This window comes from Coturnix japonica, chromosome 4 (assembly GCF_001577835.2).
Source record: "Coturnix japonica isolate 7356 chromosome 4, Coturnix japonica 2.1, whole genome shotgun sequence".
Lineage (NCBI taxonomy): Eukaryota > Metazoa > Chordata > Aves > Galliformes > Phasianidae > Coturnix > Coturnix japonica.
This window is the reverse complement of record NC_029519.1, coordinates 33003542-33018381: the sequence shown is the minus strand read 5'-3', so window position 1 is coordinate 33018381 and position 14840 is coordinate 33003542. Positions and strand designations below refer to the sequence as shown.

Below are 14840 nucleotides of genomic sequence, written 5' to 3'. Positions count from 1 at the left end.
GTCACATTTCCTGATTTGAAGAGGTACTTTAGAAATCAAAGACTAGACCTGAAACACCGGAGACCCATTATTATGTTACAAGATGGAATATCTGCTCTGGCTTTCAGTCTTGTAACCTCTCAGACTAAGCCTGTATCATGTGCCATATCCAGCAGTTACCAGACTGCAGAGCTCATAGCCAGAGAAAAGCTAAATTATTATATGTCACTTATAGCCAATTTAGGATGATACAGTAAGACTGCTGTTGATGCTAATGTAGACACAGGTAGCTGGAGCACAACTGTCATGTTAGTGGCAGTGACAGTCCTCTGCATAACAGGTAAAGATGTTTTCTGTGTAGAATGCACATATAAGTCTCTTGAGAGCTGGTAAAAATACAAGCAGGCAGACTGCACTGCTTCTTAAGTCTTTTCCAGTGCAGGTACAAGCACCCAGGAAAAAAAACACCAAGCAATGCAATGCAATAGTGGGATGGAAAGTGCTTTAATAAGACTGGAGTGGCAGAGTCTTTAGCAATAGCAAATGAGAACAAGCCCAACTACAAGAGCTGCAGAGAAAGGGAGGGAGGGAAGAACTCTGAAGGGCCTCAGTTAGGCAGGAAGCTCCAGCAAGAGATGTCCTTACCTCCACTGCCAACACTTAAATGAGGTCTGGGAAGGGGTGGATCCTGGCTCTACTCCTTCCAGTCATTCAGGTACATTCCATGCACCTGGGCTTTTCTGGGTTGGGCCTGTCTTCTCACCAGATGCTCAGTCACTGGTTCAGGCTGTGACTTAGCATTTCCAGTACTGTAATTAAACCTCACCACCTGCCAAAAGAACATGTAATTCTTTTTTTATCTGTGATATAAAATTTCCTAACTAAAATGTAGTTATTCTGATTACTGGTAAAGATGCCTAAGTCTGTTGAATCTAATCTTTAAACACGGTAGTTTACATATTAGTGCACAGTTATTGATACATTTCTATTGTTTAAAATGGAAGATAAGAGTTCCGCAGACATTCGTGTACATATCAAGGGAGTTTCAGAGCAATACCATGGAAAACATGCAATGCACATCACAGAATCACTAACTGCTAAGATTCAGATGTTGGCTTTTTCTTATTTTTGCAAAAGTGGATAGACTGATGGCTACTTTCTTACACCCCAGAAGCATAAAGAATTGGTTATTTCTGTAAGCTTGTTATTAAACTAAGCGGAATCAACAGCCTTGGTGAGTCAGCTCATGTGTTGTTTGCCACGTGATAGCATTCACTGCATGCATTAGTACTCAGTCCTTGCTAATGCATTCAGTTTCATTATAAATAAGCAAAAATAAAATTAATGGATTTGAGTTTATGGTAGATTTCCATTAGGGATTTTGTTCTAGCTGCCAATACAACTGGATTTCCTGTGAATGAATAGTTTTGACCACTGTGTAATTATTATTTGGAAGAAAAAAAAATAATTAAACCATGTAAAAGGATTGCAAAAGCATTCAGACCTGTGGGAAAAATCCCAGTTGCCTCTTTTTCCTTCTAGCATGATGTATTAGCACAATAATATATATCCCCTTATGCTTGACTAGACGCTGAAATATTAAAGCAGATACTGCAGTTCATTTTATGTAAATTATGATATCAAATATGTTTATGGTCTCACAGTACAATTAGGTACTTGGAGAAATAGGTCTCTGGAAAGGGAACACCTTTGTTAAAATACACTTTCCCACATGCCGAAGAACAGCATCAGTGTAATGAAGCACTCATGTACCTCCTGAAATGGCAGAGGATGGAAAAAACAAAGTAGCTGTCCTCATCTTTGAAGAATTTTGCTATGTTGTATTTCACATAAGTAATTTCTAGGGATGGAGGATAGTTTCTAGAGAATGGGATTGAACAGTGGATCTTCTTCACACTATCACAGCAACGCAGCCCTGGGAGGATCTTCAAGATGTTGTTTGAACCAAAGCTGGATGGCAATAGGGCTCTCCCTGCTTTTGTCTAACATGCTTAGAGCCCTTCAGCTATGGGAACATCACACCATTTCTATGTCACCCAATTCTTTCATATTTTAAGGCAACAGATTTTTAATAATCACCTGCATTTTGCTGCATTCTGTGCCCATTCTGTGTCCATTGTTTCCTGTTGTATCTCATTAAAACATAGAAAATAAACCACTTTTTTTTTTTTCCCCAGAATTTTCAGAGATGGATCCAACATCGTCAAAGTTCTAATGAAGGCCTGTGCAAGACACCTCTGCACAATGTTCCAGGTGTGCAGGCTGAGCAACTTTGAAAATGCTTGAATTAGTTTCTCTAATGTTTAAGGTTGCCTTGCATGCTTTCCCATCCCTGGAGGCACTCAAGTCCAGGCTGGATGGGGCTCTGGACAGTCTGATCTGATGGGGGGCAACCAGCCCAGGGCAGGGGTTTGGGACTGGGTGATCCTTAAGGTACCTTCAGACTTAAGCCATTCTCCAATACCGTGATTCTATGGCTTGAATGAGTAACATAACAAATCTGGATTATAAACTTAGCATACTGGCAAAGCAGCTAACCATTTATTTAAGGACAAACATGGATAATAACTTGTAGGAAACACAGCACACAAATGGGGCAGGAGTTGCTAAGCACTTGTAACAAGTAAAGGTGATTCAAGGCTGTTGGCCTCAGTCTTTAAGGTGGCTACTATGACCGCCAGGATGTGTGGGCTTCTTTACAGCCCAAACACAAGAGTTTGAGTAGGAGCTGAGGGAGTGGCAGGCGATGGGTGGCAGAGGCACCTCATCGGGGCCAACCGGGATTGGGGCGGCCGCTGCGCGTGGAGGCCCCGCCAGGGAGCGCTGTGGGCGGAGGCGTGACCGGCCGGGAGCAGCGCTGGGCCCCGGGGCGGCCGCTGCCTTCCGCCCGCTGCTGTCCCCCGGCCGCGGTGGGAGCGGAGGAGGAGCGGCTTGGAGCGTAGAAGCGCCGCCAGAAGCAATGTCTGCCCCAGCCGGGCTGCCGCCGCGGTCTGCCGATGCCGTCGCCGCTTATCCAGGCGGGCCCGCTGGCTCCCGGGAGGCCGTGGCCCCTCAGGGCGCTGCGCCGCGCTGCCAGAACGGTGAGCGGCCTGCTCGGGGCCTAGCGCGGCGGGCGGGGAGGGGCACACGGGGGGATACCGGGCTCCGCAGCTGCGGTGCTCGGGATGGGGCCGGGCAGGCCGCGGGGTGGGGGGCTCCGTCGTGCCGTTCGGCGGGGCCTGCGGCCGGGCGGGGCCGGGCCGAGCGCGTCCTTGCCGGGCTGGGGCCGGAACGCGGGGCGAACTTAGGGGTAAACGCGGAGTCTGCTGGGCTCGGTGAGCAGCGATGGGAAGGGTGTTCGTTTCGTCTTCCCATGTCGTGGTTAAATATATTTGAATTCGTCGCGATTTTTTTTTTTTTATTCTTTAAGTCACTTATGTCATAATCCGGCTTTGTGTGTGTGTATGTGTGTGCACAGGCATTGTTCTGTACAAGCTAAAGCGTAGGGTAACGACCTACAGAATTTTTGCTCGTGAATATTTCTCGTGTCTGAAGGGTAGCTGGGTGATGGGTGTCTCAAATAGGCTTTGGGTAACTTGGCAGATCAGGCAAAAGGTACCGTGATGAGTGACGGGGAAGGTAGTTAAATTGTACCCTTTAGGGAGAAACTGCTGCTACAAATGTATTCGCCGACCTATAATATCGTAATGCTGAGACTTGTCGAAATTATGTAGAAATTATTATATATATATATATATTTTTTTTTCCTGTCAGTCAAATAAATGTTTTTGGTCTTTTAATTCTGAGAAGCATATATTATTCAGTAATTGTCTTTCATCTTTATCGTATAACTTGCTAACTACTCCTATTACCTTTGGCTTCCGCTTTAAGGTATTGTTCCATGATATACATTTGATTTGTAGGCCAGACCTCTGAATTTGTCACTTCATGTATTTTAGCACCAGCAGCCTAAAATTCCTAAATTAGTCTCTGAGACTTTCAAGTGCTACTTTCCTGAAGTTATGTAATGTGACACAAGACTTGAAGCTACTTTTTATAACTGTAATAGAAGGAATAGTGAGGGGGAATAGTAACAGAAAAAAGACTGTACTAGAACTTTCCATTCTATCAAATAGAAGCTAAATTTCACAAAGATTGGTTTGGAATTTAATGTTGCATCAGTTAAATGTAAATTACCTCAGATAATGTAGTTAGTTCTATATTGGCTGTATAACATGCTATCATGTGTCCTTGCACATATTTGGAGAGCTCTTTGTGTTTTAGTTTCATAACACCTGGAATTTTTCAGCTTAAGCTTCCGAAATTACTTGCATCTGATGAAAGAAAGACTGATATTTTTTTGCAGAAAAAGGCTCATTGCATGGACAGCGGTAGCAAAACGGATGTTCCTCTTTGTCTTTAATAGGATTTGCCCAATCTAGTAACCACATCCATTTGAGACCTGTGGGGGCATCGGTTTTAACAGAACTTCAGGTTAAAAGTGAAAAAATATATATTAACGCACTTTATTTATTTATTTATTTTTTCTTCTCAGCGTTCTCAAGTTGATTCTGTACTTAAATTCAGTGTGTAAAAAAAGAAAGAGGATCTTGCTTGACCTCTTGTTCTTCTGTCAGGGGCTTTAAGATGCAGTTCTTCTGAATGAAGTGTTGCAGGCACAAAGTTACTAGAGTGGAATTTTGCAGGTGACTTTATATGTGACAGGAGAATGACTCTGAATGTCAGCTTTAGAAAGTACTGCTTGTTAAATTAGTATTAAGAAACAATGTATTTATTCCAGTAGCCATTGTTAATAGCCTAATGTATTGACATTTCCAATGCTGAGAGGATGGCTATGCTGAATTCCCCTGCTTCTCCACAGGATTTTTGTTTAATATTATTTGCAAGTACTTGGTTTAAAAAAATAATAAATACAGTTGATATCTCTGCAAGTGTTTTGGGATTATCATTTTAATTATCAGGTCATGTAGCATTGTTTTGCATCCCTCAGGTCTTTCGGATAGTTACAGTTATGTTAGAAGAAGGGGATAAATGTATGAAATTCCTGTATTTGTTATGGAAATGGGAAGCTGATGAATTCCACCACTGAGATGCTGTGAGAGCCCAGCAGGACTCTGTGCCGGGTGGCAGTGAAGGACAGGCAGAGCTGAACTAGGCAGGGCAGTGCTGCCCCTTTTCCTTGCTGTAAGAGACACCCGAGGGAGCTGTGCTGCTTATTCTGTGCAGGTGGGTAGAGATGCTAAAAGTTGCAGAAAACTTGACTAGGAAGGCAGCTTGCATTCAGTCTGTAGGTTACACGTGCTTGGCAGATGGCTAAATTATTCAGGTAAGAGGATGTATGGACAGAAATACAAGCAAACAACACTATTAAAAGCAAGCTGATTTTACTGGTTGACATGGATGTTGGTGTTAGTATAGCTGGGACAGGGTTTTTTTTGTATGGCAGCACTTTTTTTCTCTGAGAAAGTGCTAAGGCTTTTGGCATCCAGCTGTTAATGCACATGTATGTACATGTTACAATATTATGAGGTACAGATTGTCTGTGGCAGGAGAGTTTCCCTGCTTGCTGTCACAGAGATCACCCGTTAGCTGTATGCTTGCTATATGTAGGTAAGGCTTTCACCTCCTCGTATGGTATTTTCAAAAGGGAGTTGTCAGTTGGGGAGAAAGGTGCAGTGCCTGAAGCAGCAGGACAAGGATGTGCAATTATCTGGATTTCAAAATGACACCAAAAATATGCCCAGATTTCCCGTGTTGAAAGTGGCTCAATTATCTAGTCATCATTAAAAGCTTCAGCTACTAATTGCACTACAGGTTACTTTCTATTCGTGTCCTTTATGATGAAATGAATATAAAGCTCATTTCAGATGATGGGGATAATCCTTCTGTAGTTAAAAAAAAAACACTTTCAGAAGCTAAGGGTTTTTAAATCCAAAGGATCATAGATGTGTCTTTCTCGACTTTGTGGGATTTTCCTGTGTGCTCTTGTGTCGTTTTAAACTTGTAATAGCTGTTACTGTTTACAGGCATGAAGAAAGATAACTTGGGCATTCTCTGATGTGGAGACCGCTGTTTTGTACTGGTAGTTAAATCGATCCATGTAGTCTGTGTTTTTAAACCAGAGTTGGAGACTGCAAGGCTTTGCAAGATAACTTGATACGCAGCTGTTTATTTAAAGTGAGGTGCTCCTAAACCAGTCTCTAAATAATACCTATTCGGTTTATTCAACATACAATAACACAGTAAAACAAATGCACAGAATATGCAGCTAGAACAGCTTTCCTCACCACCTTAAATGGCACACCTACTGAAAGCAGTGAGCCTTCCTGTAAGTTATTTGTATATTTATCAGTTTGCTTTGCTGCTCACGTGCATGTAAGTGTAGCCCATAGCTGCCAGTGGGTTACTAACTGGAAAACTCTGTGAAGGAGGATAAACTACGGAATGTTATACAGTAGCTTCCACTTTGATAACTGTAATCAGAAGCATACAATTACATGCTCCTCAAAACTATTAATGTGTTGTTGCTTAAAAGCTCCAGTGCTTTCTCCCCAAGGGCCTTACTGTTACTTTACCCAGCACTCTCACATTACTGTTGTTAGCTTCTTTCTCTTCTACTCAGAGTTTGGGTTGTCGTTTATGAAAAGGCATTTATAATTGGATCAGAAAGTACTTTTGGATGGTATTCTGTTAACAAGTCATTATTACAATTGCCCTGCAACTTAGTCATAAAACACTTGGATGTTGCTTTGACAGTGGTGACTTCAAAACTTCATTCTTCAATATAAGTATACGCAGGAGAAATAATACTTGCTTGTTGAATGTGCACAAGAACTTCTTTACGGTGAGGGTGATGGAGCACTGGAACAGGCTGCCCAGGGAGGTGGTGGAGTCTCCTTCTCTGGAGATATTCAAGACCCGCCTGGACGCCTACCTGTGTGACATGGTGTAGGGAACCTGCTTTGGCAGGGGGGTTGGACTCGATGATCTCTAGAGGTCCCTTCCAACCCCTACCATTCTGTGATGCAGTTGATATAAGGAGGCAAATCAGAAATTCACTGTTCACTCACCTGCCTTTGAATTTGGATGTTGCAGCATCACGCTGTATGTCGCAGTTCACCAAATGCTGGGGAATAACGTCACATAGCGTGATGTAAACAGCAGGGCGTGGTGATTTTAAGAAAGGAAATAAACCAGGGAAATGCAGGCGGGGATCACTAGAAAACAGGAGTTAGAGCTTGGGGAAAGAAACTGAGAAATACTTTGATATTTACCACTAATCAATTTGAATAATGAGTAAATAAAATTTGGATGTGCTTAATATTTGGTGTCTCAGCATGTGTCCTTGCTGGACTGGTATGTAATTAACTTCTAACGCTGCAGAGCTGCTTGATGGGACAGCTGAAGCTCTCTGATATCAGCATCTCCTCCACCTGACTAAGTATCAGGAAGTAAACAGAAGTGCCTCTTTGAGCACTGTGTGGTTTCATAAAAATGATGGTTTCCGTAAATACAAAAATACATTAAGGAAACAAATAACTGCTCTGAAGAATTTTATCTTGGTCACCATACTGGGAATTTATTGAGACAAGTACCCATGATTTTTATATTAGCATATACATTTGACTGCAACTTTTTGCTTTCCATAACCAGTTTCTTGAAGGCATATTGTATTCAGATACTGAAATACTGATTTAGTGCTTGCTGTTGCTCATTATTTACTTAAATATTTTCTTAAAACGATCAAAATACAGATGTGGTGCCTGGGGTGCTGGAAGTGGAAGCATCTTTTTTATTTTTTATTTTTTTTTCATATAATGGAAGATGTCTGTTTTTCTAGTACTTTTGTGCATGCGCAAATGATTTTAGATGTGTTATTTTACATGCATTGTACTTGGTACATTCATTTTGTTCTGCTGGTGGACACTGATCTCAAGTGTAGGGACAGAAAAGGAGAAGAAACAAATTGCTTTTTAGCTACAGAAAGTACAGAGTATATTCGCACTGCTGTCAGATGCACCTTTAATACATGAGATGCTTTCTCTTCATTTCAGGTCCCATGCAGAGTCAGATGCAGTTCCTCTCTGGCTATGGCTCGCATCCTCCGAACTACAGTGCACCCTCAGGACACTATTCCCAAGTGCCCAATAAAGCAGTTTCATCGCATTTGGATAATCAGTATAGAGCCAGTTACCAATCTCCTTACTATTCAGCACCAGCACAAAATGTTATGACACCACCTGTGGGAACCAATGTGTTGAATACTCGGGAATCACAGCAATTCTACAACAAAACTCCTCCCCATACAGCGGGGTTGACTGAAGGACCTGTTCAAGGAGCAATACCATCTGGATCCTACTCGTATACAAGTGCTCAGCAGTCATATTCTGCATTTGGTGATCACTACAACGCTTCAGTCAGCTCTTCAGTTGCATCTCAGGGATTTCCCCTTAATTCTGGTCATTATGCCATGCCTGTGGTTTCTAGTGCCATGTATCCTAATGTTTCCTATCCTCCTGCAGCTCCTAGCAGCATGTATGGGCAGGCATTTACTTCTCAGAGCCTTCCTGCAACTGGACAGTTCAAAGAGACAAATACGTTTTCTAGCCAGAGTGCATCAGTGCCTCATTCACTTCAACAGCATGTTCCTGTGGGATATAACTCTACATTATCAACTAGTTCATCTGCTCAGTCCTTTCAAGACAACCTCAGCAAGAATCTCACTGGATCCGTTGCTAAAGCAAACAACCAAGTAAACAGAGGTATGGTGTTATTTAAAGGATGCACCTGGAAATCATCAGAAATCCCATGCTTTTTGTTGTTTTGGACTTGATCATTCTGTGAAATTTTATGTTATAATTTTGAATTCTATCCTTATCGATTCTGGAAGCTTTTCTCATTTGGTTACCACGCTCCTCACAATAGCAGCTAATGCTATCACTGACATGCTCCTATTGAGAGATACAGAAAATGACACTGCTGGGGGAGTTTAAGGGTTATTTGTTATTATTTTTAAAGTAACTTAGAAGGGAAGGCTTTTCTTGCCATTTTGAAGGAGGATGCAATTTCTTAATTGCAAATACATGTTTTTCATTCGATGACTAGAGAATTTTTTTTGATGCTATGACTTAAGTTTGTTCTTTAACTTCTACCTAAGTGAACACACATGCACACTCTCTCTTCAGACGGTTCAGAAACTTAAATGGGTTTGGGGCCAATGTGGTTGTTAGGTTTTTTTTATTCAAGAAGCAGATGCATGTGGCAGCTGTTCATGTGGTTGTAGCTGATTTTATTTTATTTTTTAATAAACAACAGCACAATTTTAGCATTGTTGTAGCAGTAGAGAATAAGGTGGGGGAAGTACCAGTTGAAGTTGCACTATTACCCAGTCCTTGCTGGTAGCTTCAGCTTCTGCTGCTCTGTGAGAAGGTTGACTAAAAGTTCATAGGGCAGGAAAAGTGGAAGGAATTAGATGCATGTGAGGAGGGCTTACATAATGAAGCATGTTGCTCTCCCTCTGTGTCTGTATCCTCTAAACAGTGTGTGGAAGAAAATTCGGATTGTCCTTCTATACTGGTCGTGTTCTGACTTGATACAGTTCTGACTTGTAAGCTGTGGAAGACTAATAGTTTTCTGATGAGATGGGTATTAGTGAGCCATAGAATGTTTCCTCCTTTATGCCAGATATTTCAGATTATAGTTAAGCATCAAAATTGTTTTTGGAGTGCTTGTAGTTGGGGCTTCCTAAGACCATGGAACATGGTTTTGATGATGGTAAAGCTTTGAGTGGGAGCACCAGCTTAGCTTAAATCAAGTTCATCCAGTACATGTCAGGGTTGACTGTAGTTTCAATGTTGTTTTGTTTTGTTTCCAAACTATGAGCGTGGTATCCTCAGCTTAGTTTTTGGAGTTGTGAATCCTGTCTCTGTATGGTACACTGTGCGTGTTTATTTAATATTTCCAAGCCAAAACAAAATAATGTTTGTTTGGTTTTTTCTTAAAAAAAAGGGGGGAGAAGCTTTACAAAGCTACTGAAAATAATGGTGTTTAAAGGCTAATCCTAAACAAACTGCCTCTGTGCACAGTGAGTTCTGTTGAGAAACTGATTTATTTGGAACATAATTCCTTCTTTTTAATCTGTACCATTTTTCAAGTTGAAACTCAACACAGAAGTGATTCTGTGTTTGCTGACTGGGAGGGAGCAAATTAAGGTAGCAACCACTAGCAGACTGAAGGGAAAGCAGTCTGGTTTACTGGCAACATTGGCACAATCAGCTGAAATGCTGTTTGATTAGCAGCTTTGGTGCAGTATCCCAGTAATTTACAAAACGAAGCCTGAACTAACATGGTCCCACTCTTTCTGTGGTATTGATACAAATATTTGAGGGCGCTGTAAGTAGCTATAGATGTTTCATCCAACTGAGTTGTCACATATAACTCCATTAGATACAGATAGAGTTCTAACTACCCAAGTAAGATTCATGGCCTACCAGTCTCTTGTTATTTAATTTTACAGAATGACATCATTAATGAAGTCAGAGTGTTAGGATTTTTTGTTGTTTTTATTGGTTTGCTGTTTTTTGTTTTTTTTTTCCTTTGTTGCTTTTAAAGTATAGAATTCAGTATCTTTGGCTTAAAATATATTAAAAACACTGATAGGTTGCCAGGTTAATGGCTGATGCCAAACTCTTGTTTGGTCTTGGCATAACTGAGTTGCTTTTTGGGGCACTAAAATGCTTTCTGAATTTCTCCGTGCAGTTTTATTGTAATCAGATGGAGTACTTTTAAATAGATAATTCAAAGTGTTGGCTGTCTTTAAAAAGAAAAAGAATTTGAAACTTGAAAATGACTTGCCAGTTTTTGTACATCTTTGGAAAGAGTACAACATGCTAACAATCCAAGGAAATGATAAACAGCTCATAAAAAGAACTGTTCTGGAGAACAGCGAGGAGGATGAAATATTCAGGAAGAAAACAGTGACAGAAAACAGATTCAGTCTCTTCTGTGCAAAATTGCTTAAAATATGCTGAAATTCCTGAGTGTTTTCTAAGGCTGTTCATGTAAATAAATTTTGATTGCCCCCTCCTACCTGCTGGTTGGAGTACCAAGAAGACTTTTTGTCATTGTAATTTTCAATTCTGTATTTCTGCAGAACATTATTGCTATGAATCTGTCTAGAGCAGTGCTATCCTATGTAAATAACCCACTGTATTGCTCAGGGCCTTTGCCTTTCTATATCAGTAGCTTTCTTTATTGTTTTTCCAGCTTATCTCAGTTGAAATTCTGAATGTCCTGCTATGCTACAGGCAGTGTGAATCTGAGTGTTTTGTCAGTCAGAATGTCCACGTTTTACTGGAGTCTCCTCTGCTCCCATCATTGAGGGGAAAACTCCAGAGGGTGTATGGGAATGGGTTTCTTTGCTTTATGGATCTTGTCTGCTGTGCAGTTATCATAGGCAGGCAGCTTGATCTGGAGACACTTACTTTTCTTGACCTCATGCACATCCTTCCCCTTATGTCACACAGGGATCTGAAGTCCTTGCTGCCTCACTTCTGTAGGAATGTTGTAATCCTGTATATATAACATGGGTGTTATAATACTGTATATATAACTGCAGCTGATATGTGGAAAGTTGTGGAGACAGGATACTGCAAGGAGGTTGTAGATCTCTCCATAGAAATTAAATGCTAAGCTGGGTGGGGGGAATAATCAACATTGTGCCTGTAGCAGTTTAAAACAGATGGATCTCTAATTTCTTTTGAAAACTAGATAGTACTGCTGTGGTAAACTTTTTCACCTGCTACTTTGGGTCTCAGGTTGGAAATAATAACTTCTGGTGATAGTATATAGGAAAAACGACAGTTTACCTCTGATACACACGTTTCCAAAGATTATTTCTGTAGCACACCTTTTAACTGTACGTGTGGTGCAAGGTTTTTGTAACCCAGGAGCTGGTTACAAAATCATTTGGCAATTTTTAGTGCAGGGTATCCTCGTTGTTGAAAGGCATGAATGAAACATTAGCGTGCATAAAAAAAGATTTATAAGTGAAGGGGAAGTACTGAGAAGGTTGTGTCACTGCGATGGGGTTTTGTATTTATTGCATCATAATGAAGGTCTTTCTTGGTCTGAATGTTTTATGGGCTAACCAGCATTATCCTGGATAAGCTAATAGGAAACTTTAAGTGGGTGGTCAGTCCAGCTTTGTCCCTGAAATGTAGCGTGCCATCCTGAACTGATCAGTGTTTGTATTGCAAGACAGTCTTACTAGTCAAGAAAAAGAGAATATTAGTAGAAAATTTGCCATAACTGCAGATTGTCTCATGGTCTCATGATGAATTATCCACATATTTTTACAGATTAAGTTTGTTCACTTTACTTGTGGCTTCCCAGAACTTTCCCATCACCAAATAAAGATTAATGTGTAATTTCACAACTTACATAAAAAGAGAAAAGCTGTATTATTTTTTGCTTTGAGTTTAAAAACCTTCTCTTACTGTAATGAGAGAGATTAATTTAATTCAGGTAAGGATCTCCATTATTTTGGAGGAAATTTTTGGATAGCTTGTGCTTAAAAATAAGAATCTAGTATCTGGCAGGGGGGCACTGAATCTTCAGCTAGTTCAAATGTAAACCAGTTTTGACTTTAAGCATGTGATACTGCTAACATGTAGACTGCTTTATGGTAGTGCTTGAAACTATGAGCATTGCATTATTGACTTGAAGCATGGAAAGTACCAAAATGCTATGCAGAACTCTTGCTGCTGCTAAAGCAAGGTAAGTATACTAACATCACAGATCCTCCCAGATCATCTAATTTATCTTGTTTGAGGAGGCTGTTTAGCTACCAGGACATCATCTCTGCTGGCAGATGCTGGTGCTTCCGAGGGAAATCTGAGAGGCATTGTGTGGAAATGTAGGTTACAGCAAATACATTTCAATAGAAAATGCTGTGTGCATGTACTTTGGAGAAATACGTTTTAATCTAGATTTTAGTAATGGTTGCAAAGAAGTAGTATATCTATTGCACACTGTGTTTAAAAACTGCATTATAAATAAAAGTGCCATTAAGATGGCAAAAAGTCTGCTGCCAAACTTGAAGATGAGTAAGAAAAAAAGAAGGTTATTTTAAGCCTGTTTTGAACCTTTAAAGGAGGCAGGAGACCTCAACTTCCCCACGGAGTCCTGTAAAATATCAGCTCTTTTATTGAGGAAAATGTCTAAGGTTGTATGTGCTGCTCTTTTATTTATGCGGAGGAAGCAAAGCTAAAGTTACACATGGATCATTCACTGTATTCTGTGATTTAAATTAATACTCTGAAAATGTAAGCATTTGAATTTTGTTTCTGCTTAATTTCTGCTGGTATGCTGAGTCATTGAGCTGGTCAGATCTTGTTTTTCCTACTGATGTATTTAATAGTTTGGTCTGTGAGAAGTTTTTAAAAAGTAATTGTTTTTAAAACGAATGCTAATACAATGTTTTTGCTGATTTATAAACAAAGAGTGACTCTGTTTAACACTAACTTAATTGAACTTACATTGTCCTCATCTGATAGGAATTTCAACTGGATCATTAAATCTCTCAAAGCATTAATCTGATTTTATTTTATTTTATTTTTTAAAAGCAGATTATATCTAGTCCAGATGTTTAAAACACACCAGAAGTTCTCTGGAGTGCTTGGGGCTGACTGAAGCAGATGGCTTAGAAATGGGTTTTGTAGTTGGGTAACAAATTGCACAACACCTGGAGCCTGTGAGAGAGGCAGAATCCTGGTCACATGCAGCTAACTTGCGAGTTTTCTGCTTGTGAGAAGTTTGTGGGTAGGAAGATATCCCTGCATTCCTCTTACCTAGGAAGAGGAACCTCTGAAAGTATCGTGTTTGGGAGATGGAATAAAAATGCATTCATTTAGCTTCTGCTTAATCTTGGTTGTGCTACCTTACATCTTTCTTTTTAGTGTTTGTTGTCAGAGCAGTCTGTTCATTTTAATGGAGTTTCTTACATTACAGTCCTTTCACATTAAAAAACAAAAACAACTGTCTTTTTCATAAATAATTGTGTGAAGGCATCTCCACTGGAACAGGTTTCCCAGAAAGATTGTAGATGCCCCATTCCTGGAGGCATTCAAGGTCAGGCTGGATGTGGCTCTGGGTAGCCTCGTCTAGTGGTTGGTGACCCTGCCAGTTGCAGGTGGATTGAAACTGAATGATCTTTGAGGTCCTTTTCATTCCAGGCCATTCTATGATCTATCTGAAGTACTATGCTGTTTCTGGTATTGTGAAATCAACATTAAATATAATTGCTTGCATTGTGTATTTGCCTGTGTAAATACAAAAAAAAAAAAAACAACAACCAAACCCCAAAGCATTTCTACTTTCTGCTTTTGTTTCCAGGTGTCACTGATTCTTCACAGCCTGCGCACTCTGTGAGCCAGACTGCTCAGCTTAGCAAGCCTGGGTTTGGGGCACCTGCTTCGTCTGCTCTGATCTCCTCAGCGAGGACTCCAGCTCCAGGCCTTTCTTCGCAGCCACGGTCCTCACCCTCCATTACGCAGTCACCGGACTCAACCCTTCAGGAAGGTACTAAAAGGGAATGGGAAATTATAATACAGAACTCTACCCTGCTCCACATGTGGATGTGAATCCTGGAAGCTTTATTGCTCTTTTACATTTGTCTGACTAGAGGACTTCTCTCATCTTGTCAAGCTCCCTTAGTGTTCACAGCACTCTGGTTCTGTTTGGTTTTTACTTTTTCCTCCTCTGTTTGATCTCTTCTGGTTATATATTTTTGCTGTCTTTGCCTGCCTTACTGGCACTCACATGTCTCTTTCTTTTAAAAC

General features: G+C 40.6%; 1 protein-coding gene across 1 annotated transcript in view; it reads left to right on the top strand.

Annotated features, from left to right (window-relative positions):
* The first annotated feature begins 2927 nt into the window (after positions 1-2927).
* Positions 2928-14840, top strand: part of SEC24B (SEC24 homolog B, COPII coat complex component) — a 37003-nt gene continuing 25090 nt past the window's right edge. The window contains exons 1-3 of the mRNA XM_015861360.2: positions 2928-3080; positions 8055-8762; positions 14395-14580. Coding sequence (XP_015716846.2) covers positions 2960-3080; positions 8055-8762; positions 14395-14580 — 1015 coding nt within the window. The 5' untranslated portion in view covers positions 2928-2959. The remainder of the gene's footprint in view (positions 3081-8054; positions 8763-14394; positions 14581-14840) is intronic.